Source organism: Chanodichthys erythropterus, chromosome 4, assembly GCF_024489055.1.
Source record: "Chanodichthys erythropterus isolate Z2021 chromosome 4, ASM2448905v1, whole genome shotgun sequence".
Lineage (NCBI taxonomy): Eukaryota > Metazoa > Chordata > Actinopteri > Cypriniformes > Xenocyprididae > Chanodichthys > Chanodichthys erythropterus.
Genome location: NC_090224.1, coordinates 39,198,414 through 39,213,421, shown reverse-complemented (window position 1 = coordinate 39,213,421; position 15,008 = coordinate 39,198,414). Strand labels below are relative to the sequence as shown.

Sequence of the window (15,008 nt, the reverse complement as noted above, 5' to 3'; positions counted from 1 at the left end):
CTACATGATATCTTTGTCGGTTACGATAGTCATTGTGTCAAATTATACGATTTTGACTCTTAAAGTCTTGTCGTGTCCTGGACGAGAAACATGTCAGACTACACGTTGTCAGACTAAAGTCATCGCATGCTGTCCTTAACCGCGTGTGTGCTGTCATCGAGAAGACGGGACTATCTGACAGAAAGTGCTATGAGAGTAAACAAACTATGAGCGTCTTGTTGTCAGAAAAGCCCAAAAAGTGGACACATATCTGGATTGCATGGATATTTGGATTACATGGATAATAAAGTTTGATCTTTTTTATGATTTGTACATTTATTAAAATGAATCTGAGGTGGGCTGTGTGTTAAAAAGATTGAGGAAGGGCTGAAGCTGACCAAACATAACACCAGAAAACTGCTGCATTGTTCCTTTAGTAGCCAAAAGTTACGGTGCGTTATACACGAGACGGCTTTAATCTGTTGCAGAAAAGGAGAGGCTGACAATCAAATGACAATAAAATATTACTTGATTAATTTCTATAGCTCTGAATGATTTTAAAGTGTAATTTTGGTCATAAATTGAATTGACATAAAATGCACGTGCATGGTTCAGTTGAAAGCTTGCACTCATTGACTCGCTGTTAATGCAGCTGTCTGCTTTACCACAGTGTTAACACAACACCGACTGCAGCATTTTATTTAAAGGTCACCTATTATGCAATATACACTTTTACAGGCTGAAATGTGTTGGCAGTGTGTGTACACAACCACGCTACAATGATAAAAATCCACCCACATCTTTACTTTAATCCCCATAAATCATAAGCAAAGTCTCAGAACAAGCCGTTTCTATGCAATATGACATCGCATGTCACAAGCCCCGCCCAAGACTGCCGACGGACTCTGCCGTATTAGCTTAGCTCCTCCCCTCAGTGAGCCGTACACAGTCGTACACAGACTTTCTGTTTTTCTTTTGTTGTTTGATTCATATTAACAGCAGTAGGTACTGAATATTACACTGCTGTCACTTTAATACACAGATCTAATATACACATGTGATTTATTTCCCTGCTGTTTACATTCACATACGTAACTGACTGTGTTTCTGTGTGTTTTTGATCATAATCTTGTGTGTATTTGACAGTTTAAGTGCAATAAGATATGAAAGAGAAATTAGTTTAATACTCACAGGACTCTCCTTCTGACAGACAGCTCAGAAAACGCTTTAAAAGCATGCAGATGATAAACTTTAATGTTGGAGTCCGGATGAGCCAGAGGAACCATCCGTAGGAATTGTTAAAGATCCCTTTTCTGCTTTTTGACCAGTGCTGCTGATTCTTCACTGCTGGGAGAAACTTTATACCCGTAGATTTCATCACAGAACTGTCTGTTTGACTGACCAATGGCAGACAGGGGGAGTGTCTTATGACTGTGAATGTGTGTTTTGTAGCGACTCCTTCCACAGCAAACAGACATGAGGATTTCATCAGTGCTGTAACAACAGTTTGAACGATCAAACATGAGACTGAATCAAACTTTAAAAACGCAAACAAAAATAAAAGTGCATGTTCCGTGTTAATCGTCCTCTCTGGTGAAGGACTCGAATCTCATTCACACTTTCACATATTCACATCACGGCGGGTTTGACATTCGCCACTGTTTCTGGCTGGATATCAGTCATGATGCACACATCGGCTCTGCGTGACCTTCTCTGACTCCGAACAAACAAGATCTGGAGTAAGAAAACTCATTTCAACTGAACGTATGGAGCTCCGCACATGACATGCAAAAATAAAAAAATATATTGTGCACACTACTCCGTAGTAAAGTAATAGGCAACAGTGCCATATTTTGACTTGATGAGTCACATTCGGAGGTTCACAGGTGGTACAGACTTACAAATTCATGATTTATTTTGAGCTCAGAAAGCTGTTCTTCTAGAACAGAACAGACTCAGATGCTCATGCATGACCCCAGGCAAGGATGTTAAAAAATATTCAACAGACATTTCAGCAGCTATTGGGTTATGGACGTGGCGTCTTTGTTCCTGACGTTTCTGGTTAGTGGTTGAGCGCATTCAAAACATCAACAGGCGTGCAATAGTTTATTTAGTCCTGTGATTAAAAATGTCAGAATTAAAAGTCCATGTTTCTCAGTGGTTGCACCTGCAGTTAAACTATTTTTCTTTTTGTTTGCTTTTGAAGTGAAGCGGCCAGTTGTTTTTATTCTTTTCTTGGCCACCACGCTCTCAAGCCACGGCAGGCCTGCCACCATTCGTTTTATTTGTTTAAGACTGAGTGAATGAGAGGCAGGGTGTGTGTTTGTAGGCCTACTTGATTTATCGACATTGCCATTTCATTTATCTTGCTAAACTGAGGGTTCATATTGGCATAGTTATCATTTCTCCAATCCCCATTTACAAAATTACGTGTTTACAAAGCTGTGCTTAAAACAAATAGTGATAGAAGAAATGCAACCCCCGAGTTATTATTTTTATATATTTTAAAAGCAGATCCAGGTTCCCATGCCGTGTTACATTTACAAACGTAGTTCATCTACCGACAATAACCATCACAAGGGGTTACAATTACTACGAGTTTTAATGTTTTAACCCTTGTTATGCTATAAGCTGGCATGGTATTAAACCACAAATGAACTTGTGAACAATTGCAAATGTATAAAAACACTGCAAAATGTTCATTATGTGTTCATAATACCTAAAATATTTTTTTAAAGTGTTACTAGGTATGCAGTGGCCTTTCTCATAGCTAGTAAAAGAGGGTATTGACGTCACTTTCCTGCTGGAACACGCTCCCTCAGCTGGACTGAGTGGCAAAAGAGCTGCTGCATGACTGGATTTAATAGGGGAAACTGTGAAAATGCAGGTAAAACAAACAGTTAAACTAAAGGTTGGACTTGATAGTGTTCCTGTTAAACTTACCAAAGACCCAGTGATCCATGCAGCCTGGACTCAGACATTTATATGTGCCTGATTTTGACACCGGAGAAATACATAAAGCAAATCTGCCTGTGAACGCTTTATATAAATACAATATAGGTGTTATATATGTCGTCCAGCCCTAAAACTTGTATAGTTTTTGTCAGTGTTTATATAAAAACACCCAATTATGCAGAATATTAGATGGTAAATATTTAATTAATTGATGAGTTCTCAATACAATATATAGGGTATGATTTTTACTTCAAAATTCAACATATTGACACAAGATGATAACTGCAAAACATGTTTCTCTAGTTGTTTCTGTGATCCATTTGCTTTTCTTTCTGTAAGAATATACCTCAGATTTCTTGTGAAATCGATTTGTACAGTCAATCACAAAGCTTTGTGTGTTTTGTGGTATTCACGCTGAAAAGCAATGCTGCCGCTCACTCATTTTGCGTAACCGCAGTCACTCCGGCCGACGCTGACGTCATGTAAACTCCACTCAAAAGCTAGTATGAAATGAAGTTTTTAAAGATGAAAGTGTTCATCGTTCATCAAAGATGATCTTGCACCAATTATTGCACCTGTGGAACAGTCCTTCAGACACTAATAGTAGATGATTGAGGTCACAGTTACAATAACTTAAAGAGACTCTTATACTGACTCTGAAAAACCCCAGGAGATGATTCCCAGGATCCCTGATCAGGGACACTAGACTAGACTTAATAAATTACACACTTTCATTGACCTGAAAATCCATACTGACCAAAGCACGTGACAGGAAAAAGACCAGAATGTAAATTAGGAAAGTTCATGCTGCAGAGTTTTATTTTCTCTGTGGTAAACTTTTATATTTTTGTGTTCATGGCAACATTGACCAGTGGCTATAGTTACATAAGCATTGCTTGAAGAAGTTTTCGTTCAGAATTGATCGCTTGATCTGACTGATTATGATATTCTCATCAACGCAGAGATAGAAACACACAAACGGAGGCGGTTGTGAAAAAGAGCTGTTCCAGAAGCTCATAATTTAATAGCCTATTAGTAGCTAGCAGTATGCTTATGATTAGTTTTTTTACATAAAGTTAACTGACTGTCAGAAGTTGTTTACTGCGCTCCAGAGACAACGAGGGAATAATAAACACACTGTAGAACAGGATCTCGTGTGCTTTTCATGCATGATTGGCCTGGTAAGTGCCTGAGCAATGAACATGGTGAATTATGACAACAGATAACATTTCACAGTCAGATTTGTGGAAGGAAGCAAAGCAGGCTCATTAACCTCCAGACTCGGCTCCGTTTAACTTTATTAACAACCAGTGTTGTCACCTATTTGTCCTCGAAGGCCGTCACCATTCCTTTGATGGAGCACACAACCCCCGAGACGCTGCAGAAGCAGCCCAGCAGTAATATCAGCAGGTCCGCCAGCCTCCGGCTCATGTCCAGCTCAGTCCATTTCAGCTGCAGGTGGAAAAGCGCCGGGAGCAGGAGCGTCATGGCCGCCCCGGTCACGCTGCCCGTCAGGCCCATGAGGAGAGAGAAATGAGGCACGTACAGCGCCATGATGAGGGTGAGGAGGAGGAGAGAGCCGCGCAGGAGCAGCGTCCACCGCTCCGCCCCGTCTGCGGATGAGTCCAGCTTTAGGACGCCGGTCTGCAGGATCTCTGCCGCGGCATAGAACGGCAGAGGGTACGAGAGCAGAGCCTTCGCCAACAGACACAGGTTCACCACGACACGCAACGCTGTGGGCAGGTTATCTGTTATCACCTGAAATTAAAAAAAAACAATTAAGTTCCCTTAAAAGGATTGTTTACCTGGATAGAAATGGCAGTGGACCGACAGTGGCCACCATACACTTCTGTGGTGTGGAAAAAGCAGCTCGGATATTCTGCTAAACACATCCACAGTAGAACAAATGGAGTCATTCCACAAAACCGGTACGATTTGAGTCTCTCTGACCTTTTTCAGTGTATTTTATCTATTGGGTCACCAAAATATATTTTTAAAAGCTTTTTGTATTAATTGAAATGTCTCCTTTAATAATGTTTAAAAACATGACATACATTTTATCTTCATATTAGAAATTATTTAGTTTTTTTCAGTTGACACCACCTATTTTGTCACGTCCCTCAAGGCCTTCTATGAAAGTGTACTGGGGATATGAATAATAAAATGAGAAAAAAGTCCCATAAATATCCATCTGTGCTTTTTCTAAGTAAATTCATTAAAATCACATCATTTAGTTCCGTGCCTCAGTAACCACTCAACCCCGTTACACGAACCATAATGAACTGATACTTGTGTGACATTATTAATAGGAAGTGACATCATAGAACACAGACACAGGCAAGTATGCACCTTCTTTAATAATTATAACTAAATTATGTTGTGAAATTGTGTTTGTCGAGCTTAACCCCGTTACATCAATTAAAGATAGAAAACTATTACTTGTGAAAATGATCTTTGTTATTTCAACATTATTCATGATTTCTTAATATCATGCGCTCTCCATTCATTCTCTAGATTTAGAGCAGTGGCCAATTTGGGCAAAAAACTCCGGCACACCTACATTTTTATTATTATTTTTTTGTTAAGTTTATGAAAAAGTAATTTAAAGTTAGTTGAACGCTGTCTGAAATGTTCAGATCAATCATAAGAATACTGATTTTAGTTCATATTCTGAAGTTTTAAGCCATTGATCAGAAATTATGAGGTTTCTGTCATAAAAAGTGTCCATTTCAGGCTTTAGTAGCAAAAGTGTGAGATTTTATGTAACTTTTATATTTTCAATTACTGAATTAGTGTGACATCTGATTAATAGGAAAATGTTGATTTTATCACAAATACATTTTATAATAATATTCAGAGAGCTCCCATAGTGTCCATAACTTAAAATAATGACCAATAATAATAGGGTGCCTGAGATGGGAAAATATGTTTTTCTGGAAGTTAAATATGTCATTAATGTTGTGAGGTGTTCAGAAAAGTAATATATTTTGGTTAAAAAAAATCTAAAATCTTATGTTCCCAGGGTTAACCCTCTATCTAACCCCAGCTTCTTTTACAGATGGAATATCAGTCTGTGGAGTCTCCAGAATGTGTGTGTGAAGTTTCAGCTCAAAATCCCCCACAGATCATTTATTATCGCTTGTCAAATTTGCCCCTATGTGGGTGTGAGCAAAAACACGCCGTTTTTGTGTGTGTCCCTTTAAATGCAAATGAGCTGCTGATCCCGCCCCCTTTCCAGAAGAGGGCGGAGCTTTAACAGCTCAACAACAACAAAGCTGGAGAATCTCACGCAGCCAAAATGAGGATTGTCAGTAACAGTACATGTAGTAAAACATTGCACACATTTTTATGGTGTTCTGTAATAATAAGAGCAACTAGTGTCGTGTGGGATCAGTGCACCTCTTTGGTTTCCTCTCCCCATGTGAGGAAGGCCGTCACGGAGAACGCTGTCTTCAGCACACAGGCCAGAGCGTGAGTCCAGTTCATCATGCTGTCGAAGTCCAACCTGTCCGTCATGCTCTCCTCCAACGTGGGCAGATAGATCTGAGATGTGTAGCTAAAGATAATCACCCCCACCGCAACCTGGAAGCCATCGAAGTCCACCGTCACGGCACTCAGTCTCCTACTGGCCCACTGCGGCGACTGACGGAGGCAGTAGCCAATCACGATGAATGTGATGAGGAACTGAGCCAGTGAGCAGAAGAGGCTCAGGCGCGACACCACTCTCAGGTCACGGATCAGCATGCAGGGCACCAGGATGAGGAAGGTGATGGTGGAGCAGGTCGCCGGGGTCAGAGGCAGGAAGAACAGGCTGTGACACATCAGGTTGCTGCTGACAATCAAGTATAGGATGCAGGTCATCAGCAGTTCCACGACCTGTGCGGCGTTCACTACCTTGCCCCCGATGTAAGGGCAGATGTGTCTGCAGCAGGCGTTAGCGACGTCCTCGTAGGTGTGTCTGACGCGGACCGAGTGGCCTGTCTCGTCCTCTTCGTACAGGCAGGACACCAGGATCTTTCCGGTGTAGCTGCAGATGAGTGCGGCTGACACCAGCAGCAGGAGACCCACGTACCCGCTCCGCAGGAGGGCGTAGGGCAGACCCAGCACAAACATACCCTGAGGAAACAGAGGCACACATGAAGACTTGCTCAATAGCTCAAATGTAGTGATATTTGTAAATTGTCTTTCTAAATGTTTTGTTAGCATGTTGCTAATGTACTGTTAAATGTGGTTAAAGTTACCATCGTTTCTTACTGTATTCACGGAGACAAGAGCCGTCGCTATTTTCATTTTTAAACACTTGCAGTCTGTATAATTCATATACACAACTTCATTCTTTATAAATCTCTCCAACAGTGTGTAATGTTAGCTTTAGCCACAGAGCGCTATCAAACTCATTCAGAATCAAATGTAAACATCCAAATAAATACTATACTCACATGATCCGAAGCATGCATGTAGTATGAATGACGAACATTTTGTAAAGATCCATTTTGAGGGTTATATTAGCTGTGTGAACTTTGTTTATGCAATGTATTTATAGAGTCGAGAGCTGTGGGGGGGCGTGGAGCACGAGATTTAAAGGGGAAGCAGCCTGAATTGGAGCATAGTTAATGATGCCCCAAAATAGGCAGTTAAAAAAATGAATTAAAAAAATCTATGGGGTATTTTGAGCTGAAACTTCACAGACACATTCAGGGGACACCTTAGACTTATATCACATCTTGTGAGTCACCTATATTAAGTTAAGCATGAGTATTAGGGGAGAGTGAGGTAAGATGAGCCATTTTTTACTTATGTGGTTCTCAAGATAAGCGAAAATGTAAAATAGATAAAGTATCTAAAGTAATTACAGGATGTTTCTTATCATTTTAAATGATTAGAATCAATGACACAGGACTCTAAAATATGGCTTCTTATAAAAAGAGTGTTTCTGTGGCTCAATTTACCCCATCTGGGTGTAAACCGACCATCTAACTGAACCTTAAACAAAGTTTGCAAAGTTGTAACCTTCCAAAAAAAAAAAAAACGGACTAAACAGAGAGTTTGTTGAGTAAAGTTAAATAAAAACTAAATTAGAATATTTTTATTCACAAGGCATTTGGCATGGTTGTTCCTTCCACAATGTGCTTCTCCTTTTCACAGTCTAGCAGAAATTATGGGTGGTTCCAAAATATACGGTCACATGATAATAAAAGGGTACGGTTGCCAAGATACAGGGGGTGGGTCATCTTACCCCAATTTCACCTACTATTGCTGTTACTTGATGTGATCAAACCAGCTCATTGTCATTACAGTTTGTAACTTTTTTGGTGGTGAATTCATATTAATTCATACAATATCATTCATATAATTTCATATGATCAGCTGACCTCACTGAGGATTACACCAGACGCGAGCGGTGCGAAGCGACAAAAGCAAACAGAATCCATTATAATCACTTATGCATTACTTTTAAAAGTATTTTTCCCCAACACTGCCCTTAAAACAGCTATATTTTCTCAAGATGGAGTTGGATCAGACAGTAATGCTCAATCTATCAGAATGTGCTGAGGGTTAGGGCTAGATCAAACACCATCCATCCATTCTCCAAACACTTCTCCTCTGTAGGGTCGCAGGGAGGCTGGAGTCTCTTAGCTTCTCAGGCTGAATGAAGGCAGGGAAACACAGACTACTTCCAAATCATTTAAACGAGAGGCAAAGTTGAGTCTTGAATGAACCACAACTGAGAACTCCACCTCTGAGCACATACAGGTTTGGTTCTAGTCTCAAATTCATATAAAGACGGCTAGGAGAGATTTCACACACACACAGCTGTGTGAAACACACAGCCGCACAGCAGATGGGAGTAATGAAATCACACCCTCTCACACACCCCTCCACTAATGAAGTCACAGTCATCTCTAAAGAGGCGCTAAGTGACAGATATTTTATCTTGACTGTAATTGTTTGTAAATTGCTTTGTGTTAGACACAATGAATAAAGATACAGCACTGCGTTCATTTCCTCTCAGGGTCCTAATGACTGTATCTCTGGTGAACAAATGACAGCAGATCATCCACACACACGGACGCGAGAGAAAGAGGAGTCCAGACGCTAGTGAGCGCCTACCCGGACACGAACGCACTTCTGACGGCATAGCAGTGTGTGAACTTATGCTGCCTTAGAAGACGCTGCCTAAGTAGACAGCAGCGAGCGAGGAAGCTCACTATAGGGTTTGTCGGTCACCGTGATTTTGCACAAAGATGCTGATCCAGGAACAACATTCCAATCAACCAATCAGATCTGAGGGACAAGTTTACCGTTTATGTCAAGTTTAGGCTTGCAACCAGGGTTAGGTGCTACATCAGTGTTGTTCACCTATCTTTCCCCTCTGATTTTAGGTAGGATTAGGTTTAGGGGTAGGAATACGGTTAAGACTAAATTTTCAGACTGGAATGTTTTTCCAGGATCAACAAAATATGTTGACCCAGGAACATGTCTTACTTGGCAAAATCACAGTGACCAGGATTGGTCAGAGGAAAGAGAGTAAGGCAGGTGCGTGTGAGGCAGATGGGTGAAGAGGGAAAGAGAGGCACACTACAAGTAAAGCAGAAGGATGAATTAACAAGCTCAAGCAGCAATAACGAGCGTGTGATCATTAACAGCTCTAAATATTACCCTCAGCTCAAATGGGAGCGAACAGATGAGGTAATGGGGTGGCATTCACATAAACAAGGATTTATGCTGCTATAAAGTAAATAAGGCATATTCAAACGCACACAAACATCCGAGCAATCATTCATGCAGCATCTGAGGGGAGAAATTTGTTTACTTAACATTTTAATTTAGGAGCATAACAGACACTTCCCAAACCTGCATCTTCATCACTAACCACCGTACAAAATGCTGGGTTAAAAACAACACAAGTTTGGTTGAAAATGGACAAACCTTGGGTTAAATGTTTGCCCAACCTGCTGGGTAGTTTTATTAACCTAACTATTGTTTATAAATGACTATATGACTGGATTAAAATGAACCCAAAATAGGTTGGAAATTAAAAATCAGACACATACACTCTAAAAAATGCTGGGTTAAATATGGACAAACCCAGGGATTGGGTTGTTTTCACACAGCCATTTTTTTCAACCAATTTTGGATTATTTTTTTTTTAGCCAGCAATATAGTATTATCATAAAAGGCATGTTTTTGCTCACCCCCAAATAGGGGCAAATTTGTGGGGTATTTTAAGCTGAAACTTCACCAGGCCAGAGAGACTTATATGACATCTTGTGAAAGAGAGAAATACTGGGTTTAAAACAACCCAAGTTGGGTTGAAAATGGACAAACCCAGTGATTGGGTTGTTTTAACCCAGCGGTTGGTTTAAATGCTTGATCAACCTGCTGGGTAGTTTTATTTAACTCAACTATTGTTTAAAAATGACTATAAGTCTGGCTTAAAATGAACCCAAAATAGTTTGGAAATTAAAAAAAAAAATCAGACATATAATTACTAGAGGCAACAATAATAATCTAAAGGTGTATATTTATTAATAAGCAATTTAATAAATGTTTATTGTTCAATTATTATTGATTAAACTGTTCAGTTATTAAAAATAAAAGTTAATTTCCAACATACTTTGGGTTTATTTTAAGCAAGCGATACAGTAATTTTTAAACAACAATTGAGTTAAATAAAACTACCCAGCAGGTTGAGCAAACATTTAACCCAACCTCTGGGTTTGTCCATTTTTAACCCAACTTGGGTTGTTTTTAAACCAGCATTTTTTAGAGTGTAACTACTAGAGGCAACTATAATAATCAAAAGGTTAATATATATTAATAAGCAATTTAATAAATGTTTGTTGTTTAATTATTATTTATTAAACTTATTAATAAATGTTCATTTCCAACATATTTTGGGTTCATTTTAAGCAAGAAATACAGTAATTTTTAAACAATAGTTGAGTTAAATAAAACTACCCAGCAGGTTGGGCAAACATTTAACCCAACCTCTGGGTCAAAACAACCCAATTGCTGGGTTTGTCCATTTTCAAGCCAACTTGGGTTGTTCCCTTTCAGTCGGTCAGTTCCGATGTACGTCTCCGTTCACTCCTTCAGGGAATGAGGGTCACATACGTAACATCAACCCAGCATTTTTTAGAGTGTGTAATCTAATAATAATAATAATAATAATAATAATGAATTTTATTTGTATTACACTCAAGGCGCTTCAACAATAAGAAAAAACAACAACAAAAGAACAGCACAACCCCATAATGACAAACACAATCATAACACAAAAACAACAATGGCAACAAGTACTGTAAAATTATTACTTAAAAGCTTCAGTAGAAAGATATGTTTTGAGTAAATTTGTAAAACAATCAAAAGATGGAGCATTCCTAATAGGAAAAGGCAGAGAATTCCACAACCTGGGAGCAATACAAGAGGAAGACCTCCCATCCATAGCTCTGAGTTTACAACGAGGCTGGAGAACCAGAGATGGTGTGGGCACTGTCACCAAATTACAAACATTATCGACGGCCATCCCATGGACTGCTTTATAAGTGAAGATAACAACTTTAAAATCAGTACGATCTAGTTTAGATACTTTTCTTATTTCACTGTCAAAAAGGGGGATTAAAAAAAAATAAAAAAAATAAAAATAACAAAATGTTTGGAGGTTTATGCATAAAACAAGAAACTATTTGCATATTTGATCATTCATAATAATTATCTGAGATAACTGCTTCACAAGTAAATCTTGTTTTAAAAATGTCTAGATTCCTTATTATGTTACAGTTTTTACAGTCATACAGTTATGAGCAGTTATGAGCGGTTATGAGTGGTTATGAGCGGTTATGAGCAGTTATGAGCGGTTATGAGTGGTTATGAGCAGTTATGAGCAGTTATGAGCGGTTATGAGTGGTTATGAGCAGTTATGAGCAGTTATGAGCGGTTATGAGTGGTTATGAGCAGTTATGAGCAGTTATGAGCGGTTATGAGCGGTTATGAGTGGTTATGAGCAGTTATGAGCAGTTATGAGCGGTTATGAGTGGTTATGAGTGGTTATGAGCAGTTATGAGCAGTTATGAGCGGTTATGAGTGGTTATGAGCAGTTATGAGCAGTTATGAGCGGTTATGAGCGGTTATGAGTGGTTATGAGCAGTTATGAGCAGTTATGAGCGGTTATGAGTGGTTATGAGCAGTTATGAGTGTTATGAGTGTTATGAGCAGTTATGAGTGTTATGAGTGTTATGAGTGTTATGAGCAGTTATGAGTGTTATGAGTGTTATGAGCAGTTATGAGCAGTTATGAGCGGTTATGAGCAGTTATGAGCAGTTATGAGCAGTTATGAGCGGTTATGAGCGGTTATGAGTGGTTATGAGCAGTTATGAGCAGTTATGAGCGGTTATGAGTGGTTATGAGCAGTTATGAGCAGTTATGAGCGGTTATGAGCGGTTATGAGTGGTTATGAGCAGTTATGAGCAGTTATGAGCGGTTATGAGTGGTTATGAGCAGTTATGAGTGTTATGAGTGTTATGAGCAGTTATGAGTGTTATGAGTGTTATGAGTGTTATGAGCAGTTATGAGTGTTATGAGTGTTATGAGCAGTTATGAGCAGTTATGAGCGGTTATGAGTGGTTATGAGCAGTTATGAGTGTTATGAGCGGTTATGAGTGTTATGAGTGTTATGAGCAGTTGTGAGTGTTATGAGTGTTATGAGCAGTTATGAGCAGTTATGAGCGGTTATGAGTGGTTATGAGCAGTTATGAGCAGTTATGAGCAGTTATGAGCGGTTATGAGTGGTTATGAGCAGTTATGAGCGGTTATGAGCAGTTATGAGCGGTTATGAGCAGTTATGAGCAGTTATGAGCAGTTATGAGCGGTTATGAGCGGTTATGAGTGGTTATGAGCAGTTATGAGCGGTTATGAGCAGTTATGAGCTGTTATGAGTGGTTATGAGCAGTTATGAGTGGTCATGAGCAGTTATGAGCAGTTATGAGCGGTTATGAGTGCTTATGAGCAGTTATGAGCAGTTATGAGCGGTTATGAGTGGTTATGAGCAGTTATGAGCAGTTATGAGTGTTATGAGTGTTATGAGCAGTTATGAGCAGTTATGAGCGGTTATGAGCAGTTATGAGCGGTTATGAGCAGTTATGAGCAGTTATGAGCGGTTATGAGTGGTTATGAGCGGTTATGAGTGGTTATGAGCAGTTATGAGCGGTTATGAGCAGTTATGAGCGGTTATGAGCGGTTATGAGTGGTTATGAGCAGTTATGAGCGGTTATGAGTGGTTATGAGTGGTTATGAGCAGTTATGAGCAGTTATGAGCGGTTATGAGTGGTTATGAGCAGTTATGAGCAGTTATGAGTGGTTATGAGCAGTTATGAGCAGTTATGAGTGGTCATGAGCAGTTATGAGCAGTTATGAGCAGTTATGAGCGGTTATGAGTGGTTATGAGCAGTTATGAGCGGTTATGAGCAGTTATGAGCAGTTATGAGCGGTTATGAGTGGTTATGAGCAGTTATGAGCGGTTATGAGTGGTTATGAGCGGTTATGAGCAGTTATGAGCAGTTATGAGCAGTTATGAGCGGTTATGAGCAGTTATGAGTGGTTATGAGTGGTTATGAGCAGTTATGAGTGGTTATGAGCAGTTATGAGCAGTTATGAGCGGTTATGAGCGGTTATATATTCAGAAGTGTGTCGACGCTGGAGATTGTGTTGGTCTGCTGCATCCTCAAACCCAACAAGCTTCTTTTATTTTGGCAGCGTTTGCACCGTCATCTGATTTACATAATTCATTTTCTGAATCGGCTGTTAAAACAACACAGACAGAATGTGCAAACAGTGACACTAGCAGCAAGAGTAATTGATTTTTATTGTGTGTGTGTGTGTGTGTGTCACACCTGTGACCAGCTGCACATTAGATTCTCACTATTTCCTAGAATTTTTCATTACATTTTTTGCATTTCCTTCATCTTTATAGTTCCAAATGACAGTGTGCTTACAGGTACGTCATGCAGGTGTGTGTGTGTGTGTGTGTGCTCACCTGTATGGCACTGGTGACATTCCATCCCGCTTCCCAAGTAGTGATTCTGGGCCGTGTGCCGGGAGCGCCGTCCTCGCGGGATTGGTCCGAGTGGACCGGGTCTTCTGGACTGGAATCCTGAGAGTCTCCATACGTCTGAGCCAGCTCGTCCCTCACCACCAGACCTCGGTTCTCCTCAGCAGCCGCGTGGAAGCGCTTCATCCAGAGAGCCTCCGCATGAGTCTTCACCTGAGAAAGCTGAAAATGTGGCATAGCTCGACGGACACTCGATGAGGAGAGCACAGGAGAGCAAACTGCTCGGCTTTCACAACTCACACGAAGTGTCTCAATCCCGCCAAACTCAACTGACATCCATCAGGAACGTCGTACCGTCCGGCCAGATGTCAGTCTGAGCACCGCGGGCGCATAACGGAGATGCGGGCCATCGACCCTGTGAGGAGGAACTGGCTTTGCATCCATTTTAAATTGGCCGACAGCAACACAGAAGTGTGGAGGACTGACAGACCGATGAACTGAAACATTATAATCACTGACAATGTGTGTTTGTCTAGAGGTGTCTGTTTAGAAAAGGTCTTGCTTTCCGTTTTGTCAAAATGAGCACCGTCTGGATTCAGTGAATACAGATGAGACCAAATCTGTGAGTCCAACACTAGAGGGTGCAGAGGAAGTCCACAAACTCCTGAAGAATTCTCAGTCTGGGGAAAAGACCGGACGTGTGTCCAGAGTTACACTGAATCTACTCAAACTCACTCCTCACAAACGCTCGTGTGGAAGAATGGGGCTTAAGTTCGGGGTTCCTGAGCTCCCAGCATGCATCACAGCATGGATAAATGATGCAGTTATTGGATTTTAGTTTTGCTGTTTTTTTTAGTTCATCATTTACTCGTTCACTCTAAACCTGTTTGACTTTCTTTCTTCTGTGGAACAAAAGGAAGATATTTTGAAGAAAGTTTGTAACCAGGCTGCTTTGGGGCACCAGTGACTTCCATAGTAGGAAATAAAACACTATGAGAGTCACTGGTGCCCCAAAACTGTTCAG

At 40.3% G+C, this 15,008-nt stretch overlaps 1 protein-coding gene across 1 annotated transcript; it reads right to left on the bottom strand.

Moving 5' to 3' along the window:
* Positions 1-4,254: 4,254 nt before the first annotated feature.
* On the bottom strand, positions 4,255-14,320 carry si:dkey-126h10.1 (vesicular inhibitory amino acid transporter). The gene is made up of 3 exons (XM_067382928.1): positions 13,970-14,320; positions 6,334-7,050; positions 4,255-4,692 (listed from the first exon to the last, which is right to left on the bottom strand). The coding sequence occupies exons 1-3, from the start codon at positions 14,318-14,320 to the stop codon at positions 4,255-4,257; spliced, it is 1,506 nt and encodes a 501-aa protein (XP_067239029.1).
* Between the last annotated feature and the right edge of the window lie 688 nt (positions 14,321-15,008).

Excerpts from the sequence above, each read along its gene's own strand:
- si:dkey-126h10.1 (XM_067382928.1), bottom strand. The coding sequence starts at position 14,320 with ATGTCAGTTGAGTTTGGCGGGATTGAGACACTTCGTGTGAGTTGTGAA. Across the intron at positions 7,051-13,969 it reads ATGTCACCAGTGCCATACAG|GGTATGTTTGTGCTGGGTCT; the intron begins GTGAGCACACAC and ends CTGTTTCCTCAG. Across the intron at positions 4,693-6,333 it reads GGGGAGAGGAAACCAAAGAG|GTGATAACAGATAACCTGCC; the intron begins GTGCACTGATCC and ends TTTTAATTTCAG.